At 52.1% G+C, this 24,765-nt stretch overlaps 1 protein-coding gene across 1 annotated transcript in view; it reads right to left on the minus strand.

The window, feature by feature from the left end:
• The window catches only part of PGD (phosphogluconate dehydrogenase), a gene marked incomplete in the record, with an annotated part of 178,520 nt that overhangs the window by 6,329 nt on the left and 147,426 nt on the right, over positions 1–24,765 (minus strand). Inside the window, 1 exon segment of the mRNA XM_078774995.1 lies at positions 663–785. Coding sequence (XP_078631121.1) covers positions 663–785 — 123 coding nt within the window.

A 24,765-nucleotide genomic window follows, 5' to 3' on the forward strand; every position in this document is an offset into this window, starting at 1 on the left:
ACAACGGATTAACGGATTTCAATACATCCAACTACGGTGGATGTGGGTAACTCCGGGGAAGGTTTGTGATAAAAAAAAAAAAAAATTTTTTTTTTTTTCTTTTACTTAAAAAAAAAAAAAAATTACGGGTACATAGGATCTTCCCAAACGCCGCGTGTGAAAACTGCAAATGCCAACAAGTGACGTTGGTTATCCCTTTACGGAGAGCAGGATCTCGGAGGAATCCTTTTTTTTTTCTTCCCCCATGGATTAGCCATCGCAGCAAAGATTGGTATTTCCGTCAGCAAAGCGATGGGTCTTATATTCGTGTTTATTATATCGTCTTTAAAAAGTGGCGATTTTGAGTCCCACAATGAAGCCCACCTTGTCATTCATTCTCCAACCCTCCCAACTTTCTTCTTCCTTTTCCAAATAAGAGAACGTCTCAATATTTCACCATCCAAACATTCCTGTTTGCATACATAATATAAAGGTGAAAAAGAAATTGCTGCTTTATCACGGCACATTCTGAACAGAAAAAGAGCAAAGGTAGACATTTTTCACTCTTAAGGCAAAAATAAATAAATAAATAACACTCCTCGATGCAGAATGAAACCCAAAATGTTATACCCGACTCAACAACCACATGGATTCACAAAGGGATTAACAACCGATGAAGATACCTGGATGAGATTTGCAGGCAAAGTAGCATGACGATATCCATCATAGAAAGCCAGTGCAGTGCTGAAACAAGGTACAGGTATACCAAATTGAATGGCGGATGTGATGACATGGCGCCAGGACTCCTGCAGAACAAGTGGTGGAGAGCATGAAAGCAATGCAACAAATGGAAACAATTTATAGCAACTTATTAACATCTGGTATTTCGGTCCGTGGTGATAAAAAGTTCAACAATAAACTGACAAATACCCACCGTCCTGCTTTGCTGGTAATGCTTTAATGTTTTTTTTTAATAACAGTATATCCATAGTAAAATAAATGGTCTTTAAATGATGATGTATGTTTTAATGATTATGCACCACAATTATGGTTTTTTTTTTGTTTTTTTTCTACAATCAAGGCTTGTGTAATTGAACATGAAAACATGCACAGACACACAAAACATGCAATGAAGGGAGCGGGAGACAAGAGGGGGAGAGAGGGAAGCACACAAGCACAACAACAGAAGAGAACAGGGACGCCGGTAGATCTGTGGAAGGGGGAGGGCTGAGGAGGAGGGAGGGGTACACGGTATAAAGCAAATGAACACTTCTCGGAACCCCAGGAAATAGGTTGGGGATTCAAAGATGCGGATTTGGGGCATTTTAACAGGGGTAGAAAAGATCAAGGTTTTGGATGGGGGAAGATAAGAGATGGTGGTGAACAGATGTTTAAAAGACCTGGAGGGAGGTGAGGGATTGAAGAGTGTGGGAGTTTGTTCCAGAGGTGGAAGAAAAGAAGAATGAAGGAGTGAAGGTGAGCAGAGAGTCTTGATTTTGGCAGTTTCACCAGAAGAGGGTTGCTGGCAGATCTTGTGTGTCCTGCAAAATATTTGGGGGACAGAGCACAGACAGAGCAGGGGGGGCAAGGCCGGAGAGGAGTCGGTCAAAAACAGAAAAACCACCTACCACCTGCGGTGAGAGCGAAAGAAAGGCCCTCAGAATCAGCTTCATCACGGGAGATTCCAATGATTCTGAATGCTTTGGTTTCAACCGCGTGAAGCCGAGCTAGGTGTGAGGCAGGAGCACCGGCCCAGAGGGGAGAACAGTATTCCATTGAGCTGCGGATGAAAGCCTTGTATGTGGTGAAAAGCTCAGAAATGTCCAGAAAGGACTTCACATGACAGAGGATGCCCAGTCAGCGACTGGCTTTGGAGGCCAGCTTGGAAATGTGGTTTTCCCAGGAAAAATCATGGGCAGATATTGAGACCAAAAGCTTGTGACAGAACTTCAAGAGGATTGTTCAGAAAGTAGATGGGAGGGTTGTCCAGACGGTCTTTTCGGAGACAAAGTGAGAGTGTGAGATTTGTCAGGATTGAAAGACATGTTCCACTTGTTTGACCAGTTTGTGATATTGTCCAGGTCTGCAGAGAGTGAAGAGGCTGCAGCCTACCGATCTGAAGGTTGGGATATGGAGCGGCAGAGAGTGGAGTCATCAGCAAAGATAGAGGGTATTCCATAGTTATGTACATTTTTGAAGTACCGTATTGTTTAATTCCATGGTTGGAAGAGAGTTGACTTGCTTTAAACAAACTCTGCATATACACCCCAGAAATATGGAAAAATATAATAAGACTACAGTTCGATGCCGTACTTCAGTATTCAGTCGCTGTAATTTTACTATGTGATAATATAAATAACGAAGTCCTGGGAACGTTCTCTCCTCCACTTCTCCTTCCCCACATCTCGTCTGACCAATCGACACATTCAACACGGCTGTTGGAATACATTTCGCTGATTTTCTAAACTTCAGCTGAAAATGAGACTTGAACCATCCTAGCGACTGATGGTGAATTGGAGTCTAGATAAAGCCAGGAAGGAGTCCCAATGAATGGCCTTCATGTTACAGGCCATTTAAAATGCATTTTGTTCCATAAACAGTAGCAATTTTCTTCCCGTTTTTTGTAACCGATTATAAAACCATGTTAGCGACCATGAAAAATGAAATGAGATTTCGAATTAGAGTTGAAATAAAACTGTGAGAGTCAGAAACCGTGAGCCTAGCAAAAGTGGCCTCAAAGCTATGCCAGGAAACAAAATGGTGGTGATTTGTTTTTGAAGCACCTTCCAGAATGGGTGGAGCTACTCCCTCAACAACAACAACAACAACAACATGCATTTTAAGGCCATTTTCCCTGCTAGAGCGGGGGTTAGCCATTAAATTTTTATCAAATAAATGTGAATTTTATCAAAATGAATCAATGAATTTTATGTGAATGTTATCTGAAAATGTGAATTTTATGTGAAAAAGTGAATTTTATCAAATCAATAAAATCAGACAGAATCACGAACGGAGAATATTATATAGACTAGTGGGGTCACCTGTTGGACATCTTCATTTAGATGCTGCACATTCAGTTTTACAAAATGGTTTCTGGCAATTAATCAGATCCACAAATGTCATCTACACAATGCATTTACTGCTGATAACATGTGAATACATGTGAATGCACATGGGAAATACAGTTTGAAACGTGAAATTACATCTCATGTAAAATGTGACCAAGAGATCAAATCTCTCGAAGATCAAATCCTCCCCCAGTCTCCTCTCCACCTCCCCCAGTCTCCTCTCCACTCCACCTCCCCCAGTCTCCTCTCCACTCCACCTCCCCCAGTCTCCTCTCCACCCAGTCTCCTCTCCACCCAGTCTCCTCTCCACCCAGTCTCCTCTCCACTCCACCTCCCCCAGTCTCCTCTCCACCTCCCCCAGTCTCCTCTCCACCTCCCCCAGTCTCCTCTCCACCTCCCCCAGTCTCCTCTCCACCTCCCCCAGTCTCCTCTCCACCTCCCCCAGTCTCCTCTCCACCTCCCCCAGTCTCCTCTCCACCTCCCCCAGTCTCCTCTCCACCTCCCCCAGTCTCCTCTCCCCCACCCCCAGTCTCCTCTCCTCTCCTCCTCCCCCAGTTTCCTCTCCCCCTCCCTCAGTCTCCTCTCCCCCCTTACTCAGGCAGTTGTTCCAATTGACGAGGTACGGCAAATATTAGAGATAATTGAACTTTTCTCTTGGAGCAACACAGTGTAAATCCGCCGCCTTGTCCTGTTCATTCATGAGTGAAATGTTTCGCAGAACAGTACACGTGAAGTGTGGTGCTGCGCACACAACTTGCTTGCCAAAGAGGTAGGCCACAACGCGTTTGTTAAAACCAAAAGAGTCTTTATTACGAAAGCTCGAACTGCAGGACTGGGCGGGTTCGAGCTTAGAGCCCGCATATATGTGCCGAGGCCACGCCTAGTCCCCGGGCGTGGCCGCTCGGTCGAAGGGCGGGGCATGTGCCATCGGTCCCTGCCTGGGCGCTCGCGCCACCCACTGGTGCGCGGAATTATTGCCCCATGTGCCCGCCACACACGCCCCCCCAGAATTCCCATGCACCTGAAGGGTGAGTTTGCGGGGAAGCCGGATGACCCGGCCGAAACGCCCACTAGCGATGGGTGCAGGGCTGGGGGGCAGCGGGCTGGGGGGCAGCGGGCTGGCGGGGCGCCGGGGGTCTGACCGCCGGGGGGCAGCCTTGACGCGGAGGCAGAGCTGCTGGCAGGGGTGCCGGGGGTCCGACCGCCGGGGGGGCGGCCTCAACGCGGAGGCAGCGCTGCCGGCGGGGGGTGGTCCGGATCGAGGTGGGCCGGCTTGAGGCGGTGCGATCCGGGGCACCGCCGATGTCGACCGTGAAAAACTTATCACCGGTCTCCAGCACGCGGAAGGGCCCGTCGTACGGGGGCCGTGGCGGTGCCCGGTGGGCGTCATGCCGGATGAACACGTAGTTTGCCGTGCGAAGCTCCGGGGCGACGTGGGAAGGCGGGCAACCGTGGTGTGCCGTTGGCACTGGGGCGAACCTCCGGGCAGTCTCCTGAAGGGTGGAGCGCTGTTGCGCCGCGGACCAAGGAGCCAAGGAGTCGGGGATAAATTCACCCGGTACCCGCAGTGGTTGCCCGAAGACCAGCTCTGCCGAGGACGCGCGCAGGTCGTCCTTGGGCGCCGTCCTGAGGCCCAGCAGGACCCATGGGGAGCCTGTCGACCCAGCCGCCGTCGCAGAAGCTGGCCCGGAGCGCGGCCTTCATGGAGCGATGAAAGCACTCGCACAGGCCATTGGCCTGGGGGTGGTAGGCCGTGGTGTGGTGGTAGCTTCACCCCGAGTCCTTGCGCCACCGCTGCCCAGAGCTCCGAGGTGAACTGGGGGCCGCGTTTGGACGAGATGTCCGAGGGGGCACCGAACCGGGCAACCCAAGTGGCGATAAAGGCTTCCACCACCTCAGCCGCAGACGTCGCCGCCAATGGGACGGCCTCCGGCCACCGCGTGGTGCGTTCGACCATGGTGAGGAGGTGGATGAACCCTCACGAGGGGGGCAGAGGTCCCACCAAGTCGACGTGCACGTGGTCGAACCGCCGCTCGGGCACCGTAAACGGGGCCAACGGTGCCTGGGTGTGGCGGTGGACCTTTGCGCGCTGGCACGCGAGGCACGTCCTGGCCCAGTCGCGGACGTCCTTCCTGAGGCCATGCCAGACGAACTTCGCCCCGACGAGCTTCTGGGATGCCTTCGCGCCAGGGTGGGACAGGCCGTGGATGGCGTCGAACACCGGGCGCTGCCAGCCAGCGGGCACGATGGGGCGAGGGAGACGTCGCATAGGAGGGCCGTGCCCGCGGCGTCGAACGGCACCTCGGTGACGCGGAGGCCCATGACGACGGTCTGCAAGGCCTGGACGCCGGGGTCGGCGGTCTGGGCCTCCGCCATCCGGGCATAGTCGACCCCGAGGTGGACCGCGTGCACGACGGACCGGGAAAGGCAATCCGCCACCGGGTTGTCCTTACCCGCCACGTGACGGATGTCCGTCATGTACTCGGACACGGCAGAGAGGTGGCGCTGCTGCCGTGCCGACCATGGCTTGGCGACCTTGGCCATCGCGAACACAAGGGGCTTGTGGTCAACAAAGGCTGTGAACGGGCGGCCCTCCAGCAAGTGGCGGAAGTGTCGGACAGCCAGGTGGAGCCCGAGCAGCTCGCGGTCGAAGGTGCTGTACCGGCGTTCGTGCGGGCACAGCTGCCGGCTAAAAAACGCCAGCGGTTGCCAAGCACCACGCACCCATTGCTCGTGCACCGCGCCCACCACGTAGTCCGACGCATCGGTGGTGAGGGCGATCGGTGCATCGGGCGCCGGGTGCGCCAGCATAGTGGCGTTGGCCAGAGCCAGCTTTGCGCCCGTGAACGCCGCGGCCATCGGCTCCGACCATGCGATGTCACCTTTGCCCGGCTTGCCCCGAAGGGCCTCGTGCAAGGGGCGGACGAGCCGGGCGACGTGGGGCACAAAGCGGTGGTAAAAGTTTACCATGCCCAGGAACTCCTGGAGCCCCTTGATCGTGCGGGGCCGCGGGAAATCCCTGACCGCCTCCACCTTGGCCGGTAAAGGGACGGCCCCGTGCTCGGTGATGCGGTGCCCCAAGAGGTCGATGGCGGCGACACCGAAACGGCACTTGGCAGGGTTGATGATTAGGCCATGCTGGCCCAGGCGTTCGAAAAGCGTGCGGAGGTGGAGCAGGTGGTCCTCCCGGGACGCGCTCGCGACTAGGATGTCGTCCAGGTAGACAAATAGGAAAGGTAAGTCGCACAAGACGCTATCCATAAGCCGCTGGAACACCTGAGCCGCATTCTTCAACCCGAAGGGCATCCTTAGGAATTCGAAAAGGCCGAAAGGGGTGATGACGGCCGTCTTCGGGACGTCGTCCGGGTAGACGGGCACCTGATGGTAGCCCCGGATGAGGTCCACCTTAGAATACACGGTCGTGTTGGCCAACCGGGCGGAAAAGTCCTGAATGTGTGGGACCGGGTAGCGGTCGGGGGTGGTGGCATCGTTGAGCCGGCGGTAGTCCCCGCACGGCCGCCATTCCCTGCCGGGCTTCGGCACGATGTGCAGCGAAGAAGCCCAAGCGCTGTTGGAGCGCCGTACGATCCCCAGCCGCTCCAGCGTGGCGAACTCCGCTTTCGCCACGGCAAGCTTCGTGGACTCGAATCGGCGTGCCCGGGCATAGACCGGCGGCCCGACCGTGGGGATGTGATGCTCCACCCCATGTTTAACGGCCACCGCTGAGAAGGTGGGCCGCGTGAGGGCCGGGAAACTGGCGAGGAGGCGGGTGAAGTCGTCCGCCGCCGGAAGTGTGCAAACTAAACTCGCCGGGACGGAACCTTCCAGCAAGCCGCTTGGCAAGCCGCTCGGTGAGCCGCTCAACGAGCCGCTCAGCGAACAAGCGAGCGAGCTAAAGGTTTCGGCCTGGATGAGCCGTCTGCGCTTCACGTCGACCAACAACCCATTCGCACATAGGAAGTCCGCACCAAGCAATGCCATCGGCATGCTGGCGGTCACGAACGACAATTGAAAGCGCTGCCCTCCGAACCGCAGGGAGAGGCAGCGCTTCCCGAATGTGCGGATGGGTGTACCGTTGGCGGCAAGCAACGCGGGGGCCCGGCCCGCGGTTCGCTTTTCGGACGTGGAGGCGGGGATGACGCTTACCTGCACTCCTGTATCGCAGAGGAAACGGCGCCCGGACAAGGTGTCCGTGATGAACAGGAGGCTGCCGGAACGGCCGACGCTCAGGGCCACTAATGAGCGCCGGCCTGGTCGTTTCCCGACTTGTCAAACGAGCATGGCGGGCAACACTTCTTAGCGCTGTGGCCGAACCTGGTGTGGAAATAGCACCAGGCTTGCGGCGGCGGGGGCGGCGGCGGCGGGGACGGCGGCGGCCGCGGTTTTCTCTGCGGCGGTGGTGGTGGGGCGGGGCACGGCAGCGGCCACGAGGGACGCTGTAGCCTCTGCCCCGGGAACCACGACGGCAGCACCGTAACCCGACCGCGTGTCGCAAGCCGCGAAGAACTTGTCGGCCTCTACGACCAGGGCGCGGGGTTCCCTTATGTTGGAACCGGCCAGCGCGAGGCGTACCTGTAGAGGTAGCTGGCGTAGGAAAAGCGCCCGGAATAAGAAATCCGGGGCTTGGTCACCCAGCAGCGACAGCATATAATCCATCCGCATGGATGGTCGTGTGTCGCCGAGTTCGGGAAGGTCCAGGAGGCGGTCGGCCCGTTTGATCTCCGTGAGGCCGAACGTGGCGATGAGGAGACGTTTGAGCGCCCCGTACTTGTGGTCGATCGGCGGGTGCCGCAGGATGTACATGACTCTGGCGGCAGTGCCGGGCCCGAGGGAGGCGACCACGTGGTAGTAACGGGTCTCATCCGCCGTTATGCCTCGAAGCTGAAATTGTGCCTCGGCCTGCACGAACCACACATCGGCCTGTGCTTCCCAAAACTCTGGGAGTTTTACTGCGACGGCGTTGTTGGCCATGGCGCGTTCGGTGGTCAGCAACGGCTGAACCAATCGGGGTCACCAGTGAAGTGTGGTGCTGCGCACACAACTTGCTTGCCAGAGAGGTAGGCCACAACGCGTTTGTTAAAACCAAAAGAGTCTTTATTACGAAAGCTCGAACTGCAGCACTGGGCGGGCTCGAGCTTAGAGCCCGCATATATGTGCCGAGGCCACGCCTAGTCCCCGGGCGTGGCCGCTCGGTCGAAGGGCAGGGCATGTGCCATCGGTCCCCGCCTGGGCGCTCGCACCACCCACTGGTGCGCGGAATTATTGCCCCATGTGCCCGCCACACACGCATGGTGACGTCATCCGACTCGCACCGCAATGATGATCTTCAACAATATTATCCGATACTTCATCCGGATTCATTACAGCTGCTCTTGCATATGTTTGCTGAGCACACATTACCTTCCAATGTCTTTGTTGCTCAGCATCCCGTACAAGTCTGGGTTAACGTTCATTGAATGTCTCGTCCTGTTCCCTCATTCTTTTATTCATTTTGGAGATAGCATTTACAAATGCGAGTAGCGACACGTAAACGATGCGCCACCCTTCTCCCCATGTGCAGAGTACCTAATTGTAACTTTTTATTGTGACTACGTCTAAACAATTAAACATTCCGACTACATGAAGAATACAGCTCAAATGGAAAAGTCCCTGGGAAAAAGGTCTTATGGGCGGTGTATAAGAACATTACATTGCACCTTTTTGTCTCGCGAAAACCAATGTTACTCTTTCCTTTACAGCATACAAAATGACATTGTTTAAATGAAAGATTTCAAATAAACTTATTTAAAGTGTACGTGCACATTAAACTTATAAAATAAGAACAAATACATATCTGTCGGCAATTTCCCGTCTGTGGTGATACGTGAATGAAGCTCCGCCCCTCTCCCCACATTGTTGACTTTTTATTGTGACTACGTCTAAATTAAACATTTCGTTGTGACGATGGAAAAGTCCGCCACAAATCTTTCCTATATCTCGGCAATTTCCTGTCTGTTATTTTAGGCGGTATAAGACATGTCGAGCTGCGAAAAGCCGCGATTATTTAATATATCTCGGCAATTTTCCGTCTGTGGCGATACGTGAACAAAGTTCCGGCCCTCTCCCCACATTGTTGACTTTTTATTGTGACTACATCTGAAATAAACATTTTGTTGCGACGATAGAAAAGTCCGCTGTGAATTTATAATATATCTTGGCATTTTCCCGTCTGTGTATTTGGGCGGTGTATGATATATCGTGCCGCAAATTTCTAAAATGTCTCGGCAATTTTCCATGTGTGCGTGAATTTTCTCAATTATTGCTGAAACTGAGTCTAAAACCATCGATAAAAATTAAATCAGATGGTGAATTAGAGGCGATAAAGGCGTGAGAGAGTCTCAATGGCCTTTATGTTACAGGCCTTTGAAAATGCATTTCGTTCTATAAACGGTAACTTTCATCGAGTTTTATTCCCGTTTTTTTTTGCAACCCAGTCTAAAACCATGTTAGCGACTGTGAAAAATGAAATTAGACATCGAATTAGAGTTGAAATAAAACCGAGAGAAAGCAAGACACCGCGGGCCTAACAAGAGGCCTCAAAGCTATGACAGTAAACAAAATGGTGGTGATTTGTTTTTGAAGCCCCTCCCAGACCGGGTGTAGCCACTCCCCTGGACAGACATATCACAGAGAGAATCACCTGGGGAGAATATTATAGAGACTAGTGGGGTCACCCGTGCGAATCCCACAGGCATGGACGTGTGCGACATTTGCATATATTGCGTTAGATGCTGCACCTGCACATTCAGTTTTACAAAATGGTTACTGGCAATTTATCAGATCCACAAATGATGTGATCTACACAATTTATTTACTTCTAATAACATGGGAAATACAGCTTGAAATGTGTAATTACATTTCATGTAAAATGTGGCTCCTAGAGTTCAAATCCTCTCCCTCGGCACCCCCATCCATCCCACATCACGCACACTGCACTGGGGACACGGGGGGAGTGGGTCACACACGGGTGGGGATTAGAGGGAGTGGGGGGAGTGGGTCACACACGAGGGGATGGGGGGGGAGTGGGTCACACACGGGGGGATGGGGGGGAGTGGGTCACGGGGGGATGGGGGGAGTGGGTCACGGGGGAGTGGGTCACACACGGGGGGATGGGGTGGGAGTGGGTCACACACGGGGGGGATGGGGTGGGAGTGGGTCACACACGGGGGGATGGGGTGGGAGTGGGTCACACATGGGGGGATGGGGTGGGAGTGGGTCACACACGGGGGGATGGGGTGGGAGTGGGTCACACACGGGGGGATGGGGTGGGAGTGGGTCACACACGGGGGGATGGGGGGGAGTGGGTCACACACGGGGGGGTTGGGGGGAGTGGGTCACACATGGGGGGATGGGGGGAGTGGGTCACACACGGGGGGATGGGGTCACACACGGGGGCATGGGGGGGGAGTGGGTCACACACGGGGGCATGGGGGGGAGTGGGTCACACACGGGGGGATGGGGGTGGAGTGGGTCACACACGGGGGGATGGGGGTGGAGTGGGTCACACACGGGTGGGGATTGGGGGGAGTGGGTCACACACGAGGAGATGGGGGGGGAGTGGGTCACACACGAGGAGATGGGGGGGGAGTGGGTCACACACGGGGGCATGGGGGGGGAGTGGGTCACACACGGGGGCATGGGGGGGAGTGGGTCACACGGGGGGCATGGGGGGAGTGGGTCACACGGGGGGGCATGGGAGGGAGTGGGTCACACACGGGGGCATGGGGGGGGTTGGGTCACACGGGGGGATGTGGGGGAGTGGGTCACGGGGGAGTGGGTCACACACGGGGGGATGGGGTGAGTGGGTCACACACGGGGGGATGGGGGGAGTGGGTCACACATGGGGGGGTGGGGGGAGTGGGTCACACACGGGGGGATGGGGGGAGTGGGTCACACACGGGGGGATGGGGGGGGAGTGGGTCACACACGGGGGCATGGGGGGGAGTGGGTCACACACGGGGGCATGGGGGGAGTGGGTCACACACGGGGCATGGGGGGGAGTGGGTCACACACGGGGGCATGGGGGGGAGTGGGTCACACACGGGGGGGATGGGGGGGAGTGGGTCACACACGGGGGGGATGGGGGGGAGTGGGTCACACACGGGGGGATGGGGGGGAGTGGGTCACACACGGGGGGATGAGGGGGAGTGGGTCACACACGGGGGGATGGGGGGAGTGGGTCACACACGGGGGAATGGGGGGAGTGGGTCACACACGGGGGGATGGGGGGAGTGGGTCACACACGGGGGGATGGGGGGAGTGGGTCACACACGGGGGGATGGGGGGGTGGGTCACACACAGGGGAAGGGGGGTGGGTCACACATGGGGGAAGGGGGGTGGGTCACACACGGGGGAAGGGGGGTGGGTCACACACGGGGGAAGGGGGGTGGGTCACACACGGGGGAAGGGGGGTGGGTCACACACGGGGGAAGGGGGGTGGGTCACACACGGGGGAAGGGGGGTGGGTCACACACAGGGGAATTGGGGGTGGGTCACACACGGGGGAAGGGAGGTGGGTCACACACGGGGAATGGGGGGTGGGTCACACACGGGGGAGGGAGTGGGTCACACACGGGGGAGGGAGTGGGTCACACACGGGGGAGGGAGTGGGTCACACACGGGGGAGGGAGTGGGTCCCACACGGGGGAGGGAGTGGGTCACACACAGGGGAGGGAGTGGGTCACACACGGGGGAGGGAGTGGGTCACACACAGGGGAGGGAGTGGGTCACACACGGGGGAGGGAGTGGGTCACACACGGGGGAGGGAGTGGGTCACACACGGGGGAGGGAGTGGGTCACACACGGGGGAGGGAGTGGGTCACACACAGGGGAGTGGGTCACACACGGGGGAGTGGGTCACACACAGGGAGTGGGTCACACATGGGGGAGGAGGGGGAGAGGATCACGACGTTCATTGGTGTGTCATTCTGTTCCCTCATTCTTTTATTCATTTTGAAAATGGCAGTTACAAATGACCCTTGTGCAACTCATCGAGACAGCGCTGACATAAAGAAGCAGGAATGACCACCCACATGCCCCACATTACGTAACCTTGTTAGACAGCTCAGATGCACGTGACGCATCTGGAGCATATTCTGATGTCGAGAGCAACTCGCACCCAGAACCTGACAACAACGTCCGCAACATGTGACAGCAAGGGATCATGACGAATGGCAGCAGCAACTTCCGTAGCAATTATAATTGTAATTACCAGACCCGATTATTTCCCGTCTGTTTATTTATTTCACATATGTGAATTGCATGTCCATGCACATGTGAAATGGAGTTTTTTTATTGATCCTGGATGTGAACACGATTAATCCTTGAAACACATGTGAAAAAAAAAAATTAAGGGTTTCACGATTTTATTTCCTGTAGCTATAGTCTAGTAGGAAGACTAGGTCCCCCTGCACCCCCCGGAGATATACTTCTAATCAGTGTTTCTAGATTGGAAAAAATGTGTAGAAAATGACTAGCTATGGCCCCAAGCTGAAAAAATGTCCCACATACCATTTTTATGCAAATTACTGCTGCAAATTTTATGCAAAATTATGCAAATTTTATGCAAATTTTTGATGAGGAGTAGAGTTGAGGGGTCTTTGAGGGCTTCATCGAGGTGCTCTCGGTTGCAAGACTGGGTCATTCTGAGAAGCACAGCAGGGTCAGAGATCATGATGTTCTCCTCCTCAGTGAATCTCTCCATCAACAGCCTCTCCATTGCCTCACACACTGTTTTGAGGCAAAAGAGGGACTTTGCGTAGGCCTTTCCACTGAGAACACCTTTGAGAGATCCACTTGTTACTAGTTGTGCCTCAAAGAGAATCTCTGCATATCCAGAACCACGCATCTTGTGTCCAGTGAGCATCCCGATGTAGTTCATGGATGTGTGGAAGGGTCCAATCGTTACTACATGACTAGCAAATTCATTTGGCCAGCGCCAGATGATGGGAAGGGCTTTCATGCAGACACCCAGATCAAATGTATTCAGGACCCATCTCTGACCCACCTCAGCAGTTGCTGCCTCGGAACGCTTCAGTAGCTCACGAACAACTGCGTTGTCTGTGATCGGTTGGTGGATAGGCGTGCAGTAGTCGACTGTTGATTTGCTGGGTGGGGGAGAACCAGTTGCAGAGGTGAAACCCCCTAGCCCAGGCACAGGCTGCAGGCCATTGCCATGCCATGCAGGCACCAGGCACAGACCGATCACAGACAACGCAGTTGTTCGTGAGCTACTGAAGCGTTCCGAGGCAGCAACTGCTGAGGTGGGTCAGAGATGGGTCCTGAATACATTTGATCTGGGTGTCTGCATGAAAGCCCTTCCCATCATCTGGCGCTGGCCAAATGAATTTGCTAGTCATGTAGTAACGATTGGACCCTTCCACACATCCATGAACTACATCGGGATGCTCACTGGACACAAGATGCGTGGTTCTGGATATGCAGAGATTCTCTTTGAGGCACAACTAGTAACAAGTGGATCTCTCAAAGGTGTTCTCAGTGGAAAGGCCTACGCAAAGTCCCTCTTTTGCCTCAAAACAGTGTGTGAGGCAATGGAGAGGCTGTTGATGGAGAGATTCACTGAGGAGGAGAACATCATGATCTCTGACCCTGCTGTGCTTCTCAGAATGACCCAGTCTTGCAACCGAGAGCACCTCGATGAAGCCCTCAAAGACCCCTCAACTCTACTCCTCATCAAAAATTTGCATAAAATTTGCATAATTTTGCATAAAATTTGCAGCAGTAATTTGCATAAAAATGGTATGTGGGACATTTTTTCAGCTTGGGGCCATAGCTAGTCATTTTCTACACATTTTTTCCAATCTAGAAACACTGATTAGAAGTATATCTCCGGGGGTGCAGGGGGACCTAGTCTTCCTACTAGACTATACCGCTGACAACCCCGACTTGGGAAGCGCACAGGTCGGGCAGGCCAAGGCCATGCCCTGAGGAGCCGTGATTGGGTGGGGTTTTGATCAATGGGAAGGACTGGTAGGGAGCAACTCGCTGATTGGTAAAGCAGGACAGATGACATCAGAGCCTGGACGATAAACGTGCGAGAGGACATTTTCTCTCTCTTCATTCTTCGTCCTTCGCTCTTCCCTTCTCCATGGCTTCTCGCTCTGACTGACCTTTATCGCCCTTGTGTGCCTTGTCCTACCAAAGACGATAGCGAACGGTCGCGATTTCTTCTTACGCATTCTCACCCTGAACCTCGTACGAACGGTGGCATTATGCTCTCGGGTTCAAGGAAGCGATTGGACCGGCCGTGTCCCGAGATCTTGCTGGCGGTCTTGCAGAGGCACAACCGCAGCGCGGGAACTGCGGTTTTCCGTGCGGAGGACGGGTGGACGAGCATGGTGTGGAAGAGCGGGCTGCTCGCCTGCTGTTCGCTTCACGCGAGAAGCCTACTTCGCACCAACTAACAAGTGCACTTTACCGCCAAGAACGGAGCCGCGTCCAGCCTGCACACCCGGGGCCTGGAAGAGTCCTGACGAGACGCACCGGTCGATTCGAGCCAAGTGCAATTAAATAACCAGACACATTAATTTTTTTAATTTTTTTTTTATTTTTTTATTTCTTTTTTTGTATACAAGATCGAGGCTCGTGAAAGAGCGAACATTAATCACACAGAAAGACAAACCGACACATAAAACATATAACATCGTGAGCGGTAGACAAGATGGGGAGAGAGGGGGAAGGACACAAACACAACATTTGAGAGCAGGGACCGAGAGACATGGAGACATCGAGAGATCTGAGAGAGGGCGAGGGCTTTGGGGGGGGGGGGCATGGGAAGGGGGCGGTGGGAGGGGTATAAAACATATGGACACTGCCAGGACTTCCAGGAAAGAAGTTGGAATTTCAAACCAGGTGGATCTGGGGTGAATTAGCGGGGGTAGAAAAGATCAAGGTTTTGGATGGGGGAAGATAAGAGATGGTGGTGAACAGCTGTTTTAAAGACCTGGAGGGAGGAGTGGGATTGAAGGGAGTGTGGGAGTTTGTTCCAGAGGCGGGAGAAAAGAGGAATGAAGGAGTGAAGGTGAGCAGAGAGTCGAGATTTTGGCAGTTTAACCATCAGAGGCTTGCTGGCAGATCTTGTGCGACCTGTAGGAATATTTGGGGGACAGAGCACAGAGAGAGCTGGGGGAGCAAGGCCGGAGAGGAGTCGGTAGAAGACAGAAAGACCACCTACCTGCCTGCGGTGAGTGAGTGCGGTGAGTGATTTGCAGTTATTTTATCCTTTGTCTGTGTTTGGGTCTGTTTGGGAGCGCTCCAATTTAGGAATTTATTATTATTTGACCGTGTTTTATTTTGTTACCGGCATTTCTAAATAAAGCCGGCATTTTCTTGTACATTTTAAACTCGACTCGAGTTGATTTATTGCTCAGATATTAGAGTACTCAGATAGTCCTTACCTGAAAGCCATTTCCAGACAAGTGTGGGAGATTGGATCAGGCTCAGGAACACGTGCAGCCTGCATTACGGGGGCGAGCATCCCAGGTCTGTCAAACTGGCGGATGCTGTGACAGCCCAACTGCTGAACGCAATAGTAAATGGCTGGGGCGTGGCTGAGGCGATTCGAGTTCCCCAGCCCCAGAGCTGGGTGCTCAACCAGACTAGGGTCGGGCAAAGCACATATCAAGTCGGTGAGGGACAATTTGCTTCCCACTGGATCCCGCTCGAGCCATGGCAGGCGTATGGATGCTCAGAATAGGTGGTGTAATGCAGGTTGCCATGTGAGAGAGAGACCCTGTCGATTATCTCCCAGGCATGTATTGATACCCACGGTGTTGGAGTTTGGCGACATGACGGCATATGTCGTTATTGTATGCGGTCGGCTCCGGCAGTGTGGGTATGAGGTCCTAGTTGAACCCGGCATCCCCACTGCAGGCGGTCTCTGTAAACCGGATATCGTTGCTGTGAAAGGTGGGGATGCCGTGGTCCTTGACGCACAAATCATGAGCGACACCCTTACACTCTCACTTGAGCACCCCCGGAAGAGGTGTTACTACGATGTTGCTGATGTTCATCAGTGGGTGTGTGACAAGTTCTGCACTCTCGTCTGACCGCATGTCTAACGTCACGCTCAATTTACGTGGGGCTTGGGCGCCGGAATTGGCGTCCATTCTCCGTGACCTCGGCCTTACACAAGGGTAACCTCCAGTAGATCACGGTCAAGATGGTGGAGAGCACCATGAAAGCATTCCGTGCCTTTAAGCAATCATTACGTTTCCCGTGGCGTTGGGTGGGCGGGTGACCTCTGGGAACTACATAGTCCCAATTAATTTTTGATTTGGTGGGACAGGATTATGATTTCGAGTTTGGTCGAAGTTTATTTTGCCATTGGGTTTTCATTTTCATTTTGTCCCAGATCCCCAAGAGTTTTAGGGATGTGCTGCCCTGGAAGTACCAGAGAGACTCTGAGTGCCGCACGCCCCAGACATAAATTTCTTTCGGAGGGAAATTTTGAATTTTGAAAATTTGAATTTCCGATTCGATTTTGAAATATTTTGGTCGAAGTTCCTTTAACCATTTTCGATTTGCTTTTCCTGTGCCCCGGATTCCTGAAAGTATTACGGTGTGTGGCCTCATGGGGAGGCAAGGGCTGAGCGACCTGCCCACTGTGGTGGCGCAACAGGATGGTGGAGCACCACACCTAAAACGGTCAAAGTAGCTGAAGTGAAAGAACAACTCCTTCATGTAACGATAGCCAAATGCCTCATCATCTAACTTGTGCCACGCATGAATGGATGAACGAGATTCCCTCTGTCCCAATCTACTATCCAGCTAAACCACAGTCAAGTGAATGGGCTTGGTGGATTCAGCTAGGAAGAAAGACCCTTTTGAGCTTGACTCCAGCTGACTCTGAAGGGACTGTGATATGTATTTGGTATGCAGTGGAACAATACAAAAAAGGCTGAAAATAATTACTAAATCTTAGCGTTTTCCACACAGAAATCCGAAAATGGCCCGGACAATATTATTGGTGCCTTTTAGAAGTTGTTTGAAATAATTAGATTTCAAGTAAGTGATTCTCCTTCACTTTGGAATTGAACTCACCTACCGTGAGTTGCAGGTGCCTGCATTATAAAAATTACTCATTCACAACCAGTTTTGAATAGAGAAAAGGAGTCATTCTGCTCTTTTGTGTCACTGTGTACCGCAATGAGCATGGAGAAAAGAAGGAAAACCAGAGAATTGTCTGAGGAGGTCAGACAAAAGATTGTAGCCAAGCATGGCCAATCTCAAGGCTAAAAGTTCATCTCCAGAGACATTGACGTTCCTGTGTCCACCGTACGCAATGTTATCAGGAAGTTTAAGGCCCATGGCACTGTAACCAACCTCCCTGTACGTGGCAAGAGAACACTTGATTGAAGATTGCAGCAAAGGATTGTTTGAATGGTGGAGAAAGCACCTCAATCAACTGCTAAACAGAGTCAAGCTGACATTCAGACACAAGGTACGACAGTTTCAACTTGCACAATCCGTCACCAACTCAATGAAAGGGGGGTTCCTATGGTAGGAGACACAGGACGACCCCACTGCTGAGAGAGAGACATAAGACTGGAGTTTGGCAAAACACACCTGAACAAGCCAAAATCCTTCTGTGAGAATGTGCTGTGCATAGATGAGACCAAATTAGAGATTTTTGATAAAACACATCACCTCTATGTTTGCAGAAAACAAAATGAAGCCTTCAAAGAAAAGAACACCTTCCCCACAGTCAAACCTGGAGGAGGTTCAGTGATGCTTTGGGGTTGCTGTGCTGCCTCTGGCACTGGGTGCCTTAGATTACCATGCCATTTTGGAGCGCAATGTTGAACCAAGTGTCAGAAAGCTGGGTCTCCGGCAAAGGTCATGGGTCTTGCAACAGGACAATGACCCCAAACACTTCAAATATCACCCAGGAATGGTTCAAGACAAAACGTTGGACTGTTCTGAAGTGGCCAGCAATGAGTCCAGATCTAAATCCCATTGAACACCTGTGGGGAGATCTGAAAACAGCAGTTGGGAGAAAGCACCCTTCAAATCTGGGAGAACTGGAGTAGTTTGCACATGAAGAGTGGGCCAAACTGCCAGTACAGAGGTGTAGGAAGCTCATCATGGCTATAGACCAATCCGACGGAGGGTTCAATGGACGGGCGCCCTCTATAGACGCCGCCACAGGTGGGAGGCGTCCGCTTCATTTGGCCTGCTCTCCAGCGTTCAGATTACATGCAGTTACCGGGCTCAGTTCACTTTGCCGAAAGCATATCGATACAAAATATATTTGTTTGTCAGATTCATCTGAGAAGATGGAATCGTGGACGATACCACCGGTCCACCGAGCTATACGGCCGGTGAGGGGCCGGTGTGGCGGCCCGCCCGGAGGTTGACTCTGAAGGAAGAATCCATGCGGGGCGGCAGTGATACACTCGCCGTGACCTGGCCATATGGAAGAGTCGATGAAGCAATAAGGAGCCGGTGAGGCGGCCCGCGCGAAGGGACGGAGGCCCAGTCGGGTCTGCCAGACGAGTTGCGACCCTAGTGATCAAAGAACTTGGGGCTCGGCAGCGGCCACTCAGGGCCTAGCCGTAGTTGCCAGAGGTGGCCGGCCCGGGCGAGGTGGACTCTGAGGGAAGAATCCATGCGGGGCAGCTGTGGTACGGCCGCCAAGACATGGCCGTATGGAGGAGTCGATGAAGGGACGGGCACCTAGTCGGGTCGGTCAGAGGAGTCGTTATCGTAGTGGTCAAGAAACTCGGGGCTAAGGCGGAAGGGGGCTCGGCATGGCGTAGCATAGGGTACGCGGTTGCTAACAAAATAGGTTTGGTGCAGGTGGAAGTGGAAACCGGGTACTCCCAGGTGCCAGGTGCCTTCAGGGCGGCATAGCCGTGCGCCTACGGCGCCCGGCGATATCACCGAAAACGGGGTTTGTATCATGTGCCTTCAGGTGCCAGGTGTCCACGACCGCTCCACACGTATGGAGAAACACTTGAGAACGATTATCACGGACACTTTTCATGTACGATCGCGATGATAGTTGTGCTGGTGCAGACAGCTGGAGTTAAGTTTGGATCGGGACGCCCCCCAATAATGGCGGACGCAAGAGCGCCGCCTATCGGCGAGGGGGCCCGATCGTCCTTATCGGATCGGTCTGTAGGAACCACTTGACTGCAGTTATTTTGTCCAAACGCCGTGCTACCAAATATTAAATCTACGGTGTCAACAATTTTGTCATTGCCATTTCTTTTTCTTTTCTGATTTAAAAGGATATATTAAGTTCTGAATCAAAAACAAAGATTCTGTAAATAGTGAAATAAATAATTGTGGAGACCAAATACTTTTGTCAATTTCAACTTATTTTTGGAGAAAAATGCGGGTTATTTGAAAAAAGTACATTGGTGCCAATATTTTTTAGCCACGACTATTGTCTTTGTGCCATGTTTGAACAAAATCGGACAATACATCGCCGAGATATGGTTGCAGACGCACAGACGCTGTAAATTAAGGACACGACCATTGTTGCGAAACTGGATCATCACTCCCCGGGTGCAGTCTTCGAAGGCATCATGAGGCATGGAGGAAAACACAATGCTAAATAATAGGGGAGTTAGGACACAGCCTTGCTTTGTGCCGTTTTTAACGGGAAATGATTCAGAAGTGCATCCACTGTCCCTCACATGAGCAAACATGCCATCGTGGACGGATCTCATGATGTTGATCAACTTAGTGGGGCAGCAGAGTTTGTACAGTAGCTTCCATATGCCTTCTCTACTGACCCGGTCAAATGATTTAGTAAGGTCGCCAAAGACTATGCATGGATCACGATGTTGTTCTCTGCACTTCTCCCGAAGTTGATGAGCACAGAACATAATTTCGGCCATGCCACGCCCAGCACAAAAGTTGCATTGGTTTTCTGGGGCAATGCTCTTGACAATTGTTGGTGACATGCGATTTAAAATGATACAAGCAAGTATTTTCCCAGCATTAGAAAGTAGGGCCACGTTAGGGTATTTGTCAACACATGACCTATCACGTTTGCATTTGTTCAGGGAAACAATCGTGGCATCTTTGAAGACCTGGGGTACTGATTCCTCATTCCAGGTGGTATTGTAGAGTTGGGTCAGTCAGATGAGAAGGTTGACACCACCAAACTTGAAAACCTCGGAGGGGATACCATTGTCAGAGGCCTTTCAGGATGATACTCCGGTGGTCTCTTTTTTAGTCTGAGGGCAGGCCAGGTCTTCTAATATTGGCCACGGGGAGAGAGAGTCAATGGCCATGTCTGAAATGGAGGATAGGCAATTGAGGACACCCTTAAAAAGTGTTCAGTATAGTGCTCCAGATTCTTGTTTGGATCTTTGATAAGGTGCTGGCCATCTGAGCTATGGAGTGCAGTGATACCACAAGAAGATAGTCCATAGACTGCCTTTAGATCAGCATGGAAGCGCTTAAATGCTTTGTATCGCGTGGTGCCTCCTGAATTTCTTCTGCTCTTGCTGCCCACCAGCTGTCTTTCATGGAACGTAGTCTTGATTGTGCGAGTCTCCCAAGTTGCAGGTACGAGGAGTGTTTGCTCACTGAGCCTCTGACATCAATCCAGCAAAGATGAGCTGCATACACTGAGTTAAGTAAACTGTTGATCTGGGAGGCATTCTCGTCGAACCAGTCGGTGACTATGCTCAACAAAACCGAAAACGTCAGTAGCTGCCCTGAAGGTGATGTCTTGTAAAATGGCCCATCCAACTTCATCATTGGTAGCAGATAGATCCAACTGTTCCAAGGTGGCATTGAGATTATGCTGAAGCTGTGATTGCACATCGCTACATTTAAGCTGTTGAGTGTTGAGCTTTGGCACAGGATTGAGAGGTTGCCTTCTCATGTAAGGCTTGATCTTGAGTGACAATTTAACTCCGAACAACCCTGTGGTCGGACCAACAGCCGAAGCCTCTCATGACATGGTGTGCTTGACATCATGCCAGTCGTGTTGCCAGACGATGACAAAATCAATGAGGTGCCAATGTTGAGAGCGTGGATGCATCCATGTAGCTTTGCACTCATCAGCTTGTTGGAACAAGGAGTTTGTAATGACGGGTTCATTGGTTGAACACAGCGTCAACAGCAAAATGCCGTTGGAGTTCTCTTTGCCGATGCTGTAGTGTCCGATCACCTTTTTCCAAGCAACATAATCACGTCGCACTCGGGCGTTGAAGTCCCCAAACAAAATAAGCTTGTCACTATGAGATGTTGACTGTATGATGATGATAGGTCTTTCCTGGGTAGATCTTTCCTGGGAAAACCACATTTCCAAGCTGGCCTCCAAAGCCAGTCGCCGACTGGGCATCCTCCGTCGTGCGAAGTCCTTCCTTGGCACACCTGAGCTCCTCACCACATACAAGGCTTTCATCCGCAGCTCAATGGAATACTGCTCTCCCCTCTGGGCTGGTGCTCCTGCCTCACACCCAGCTCGTCTTCACGCTGTTGAAACCAAAGCGTTCAGAATCATTGTAATCTCCCGCGATGACGCTATCTCCGAGGGCCTTTCATTTACTCACCGCAGGCAGGTTTGGTGGTCTTTCCGTCTTCTACCGACTCCTCTCCGGCCTTGCCCCCCCTGCTCTGTCTGTGCTCTGTCCCCCAAATATTTTGCAGGACACACAAGATCTGCCAGCAACCCTCTTCTGGTTAAACTGCCAAAATCAAGACTCTCTGCTCACCTTCACTCCTTCATTCCTCTTTTCTCCCGCCTCTGGAACAAACTCCCTCACTCTCTTCAAACCCACTCCTCCCTCCAGGTCTTTAAAACAGCTGTTCACCACCATCTCGTATCTTCCCCAATCCAAAACCTTGATCTTTTCTACCCCCGCTAATTTCACCCCAAATCCACTTTTTTGAAATACCAACTGCTTTCCTGGAAGTCCATGGTGTCCTTGCGTTTTATACGTAACCTGCCTCCCCCCCAAGCCCTCTCCCTCCCACACATCTCCCGATGTCCCTGCTCTCAAATGTTGTGTTTGTGTGCTTCCTCCCCTTCTCTCCCCATCTTGTCTGCTGCTCCCCTTTTTATATACTTTGTTTGCTTGTTTGTTTGATTTGTTTGTTTGATAAATGTTAGCTCTTTCACAAGCCTCGACTCTGTATACAAAAAAAAAAAAAAAAAAAGGTCATTGTAGAACTGATCTTTGACCTCATCTGTGTTTGTCATGGTAGGAGCGCATGTGCTAATTGTAGCATTGTATTCATTGGCACATTTGAGTTGCACAGTCATGAGACGTTCACCGATACTGGTTGGGACCACATCTAGAAGGTTTATACGTTAGGTTTTAATCGCAAAACCAACACTTGACTGACGACTGACTTTCTGGCTTTCCGCTCCAATAAATAAACCGGAGCCTCGTTCCGCAAGATGGGATATAACAGGTAGACAGATCTCACCGAGTGCTGCAATGTCTATCTTCCATCGTACCAATTCATGGCAAATAACAGCTGTTCGACGTTTGAGGCAGCTGCCGTTGTCTTGCAGCTTGCGCACATTCCAGGCACCAAAATTTAGCTTCTTTGAATTGCATTTGTTGGACTTGTTGTTGTTTATTTTTAATTTATTTTTATTTGTTGTTTCTCGACTGCAGAAATGGAAGACCAACCAGCTGCGGCAGGCAAGTTTTTTTTTGGTTTTTTTTGTATACTGAATCGAGGCTCGTGAAAGAGCTAACATTTATTTCACAAACAAATCAACCAGACAAACAAAACACACAAAAAGAGGGAGTGGAAGACAAGATGGGGAGGGAAGGGGAAGCACACAAACATAACATTTGAGAGCAGGGAGACGTGTGGGAGGGAGAGGGCCTGGGAGGAGGAGGCGCGGGAAGGGGGGGGGGGCGGGAGAAGTATAAAACACAAGGACACCAAGAAACTCCCGGACAGAAGTTGGTACTTCAAAAAAGTGGATTTGGGGTGAAAAATTAGCGGGGGTAGAAAAGATCAAGGTTTTGGATGGGGGAAGATAAGAGATGGTGGTGAACAGCTGTTTTAAAGACCTGGAGGGTGGAGTGGGATTGAAGAGAGTGAGGGAGTTTGTTCCAGAGGCGGAAGAAAAGAGGAATGAAGGAGTGAATGTGAGCAGAGAGTCTTGATTTTGGCAGTTTAACCATAAGAGGGTTGCAGGCAGATCTTGGGCGACCTGTAGGAATATTTGCGGGACAGAGCCCAGAGAGAGCTGGGGGGGCAAGGCCAGAGAGGAGTCGGTAGAAGATGGAAAGACCGCCAACCTGCCTGCGGTGAGTGAGTGAGAGGCCCTTGGAGTTAGCTTCATCGCAGGATATTCCAATGATTCTGAACGCTTTGGTTTCAACAGCGTGAAGACGAGCTAGGTGTGAGGCAGGAGCACCAGCCCAGAGGGGAGAGCAGTATTCCATTGAGCTGTGGATGAAAGCCTTGTATGTGGTGAGGAGCTCAGGTGTGCCAAGGAAGGACTTCGCACGACGGAGGATGCCCAGTCGGCGAATGGCTTTGGAGGCCAGATTTGAAATGTGGTTTTCCCAGGAGAGATCATGGCAGATAGTGAGACCCAAAAGCTTGAGTGACAGAACTTCTTGGAGAGGATTATTCAGAAAGTGGATGGGAGGGTTGTCCAGTCGGTCCTTTCGGAGAGACATCGTAAGAGTGTGAGATTTGTCAGGATTGAAAGACATGTTTCACTTGTTTGCCCAGTCTGTGATTTTGTCCAGGTCTGCAGAGAGAGAGGAGGCTGCAGACTGCTGATCTGAGGGATGAGGAATGGAGCGACAGAGAGTAGAGTCATCAGCAAAGAGATAGAGACGATTTTCAAGAGTCAGAGAGATCATTGATGAAGACCAGAAAAACCACAGGGCCCAGAACACTGCCTTGGGGAACTCCAGCCTGAACAGGAAGAGGAGATGAGAGAAACCCATTCAGGGCCACACGTTGACTACGACTAGAGAGGAGGTCCGCCAGCCATGCGTGGAGATTTCCATGGATACCAAAGGAGGAGAGTTTGGTGAGCAGAGCGGAGTACCAGACCGTATCGAAGGCACATGATATGTCAAGGGAGACAGCTCTAATTTCCTGTTTGGCATTGAGGACCTCCATCCATTGTTGAGAAAGCAGAAGCAGCATGTCCAGAGTAGTGTGACCAGGTCTGAAACCAAATTGATGATCAGAGATCAAGCCATTGGAGAAGAGGAAAGATTTCATATCTGAAGCAATGATGGATTCCATGACTTTGCTGATAATTGGGAGAAGGCTGATTGGTCTGTAGTTGCTGGGATCTGTTTTTGCACCTTTTTATGCAAAGCGGTGATGTTGGCTGATTTCCAAGCAGATGGCAGATGATCTTGAGCAAAAGAGAGGGTGAAGAGAACAGAGAGAGGGAGTGAAAGAGCGGAAGAACAGGATTTTAGGACCCGTGGGCTGATGTCGTCAGGTCCAGTTGCAGAATCATAGTCGAGGGTTGACAGAAACTTTTCCACCTTGCCAGGAGGAAAGGACACAGAGGCCAGGAGCAGCTGGGTATGGCTGGGTACAGAGAGGGATGGGTATGGGACACAGGATTTAGAGGCAAAAAGAGAGTTGAGGCATTCAGCTTTTTCACGTGCGGAGTCAGCCGTGTTGCCATTTGAGGTGAGTGAGGGGATGGAGGGGGAACAAACACCAGAAACAGATTTGACCACATGCC

The sequence above is a fragment of the Myxine glutinosa genome, chromosome 3 (assembly GCF_964187855.1).
Source record: "Myxine glutinosa chromosome 3, kmMyxGlut1.1, whole genome shotgun sequence".
In the NCBI taxonomy this organism is placed as follows: Eukaryota; Metazoa; Chordata; class Myxini; order Myxiniformes; family Myxinidae; genus Myxine; species Myxine glutinosa.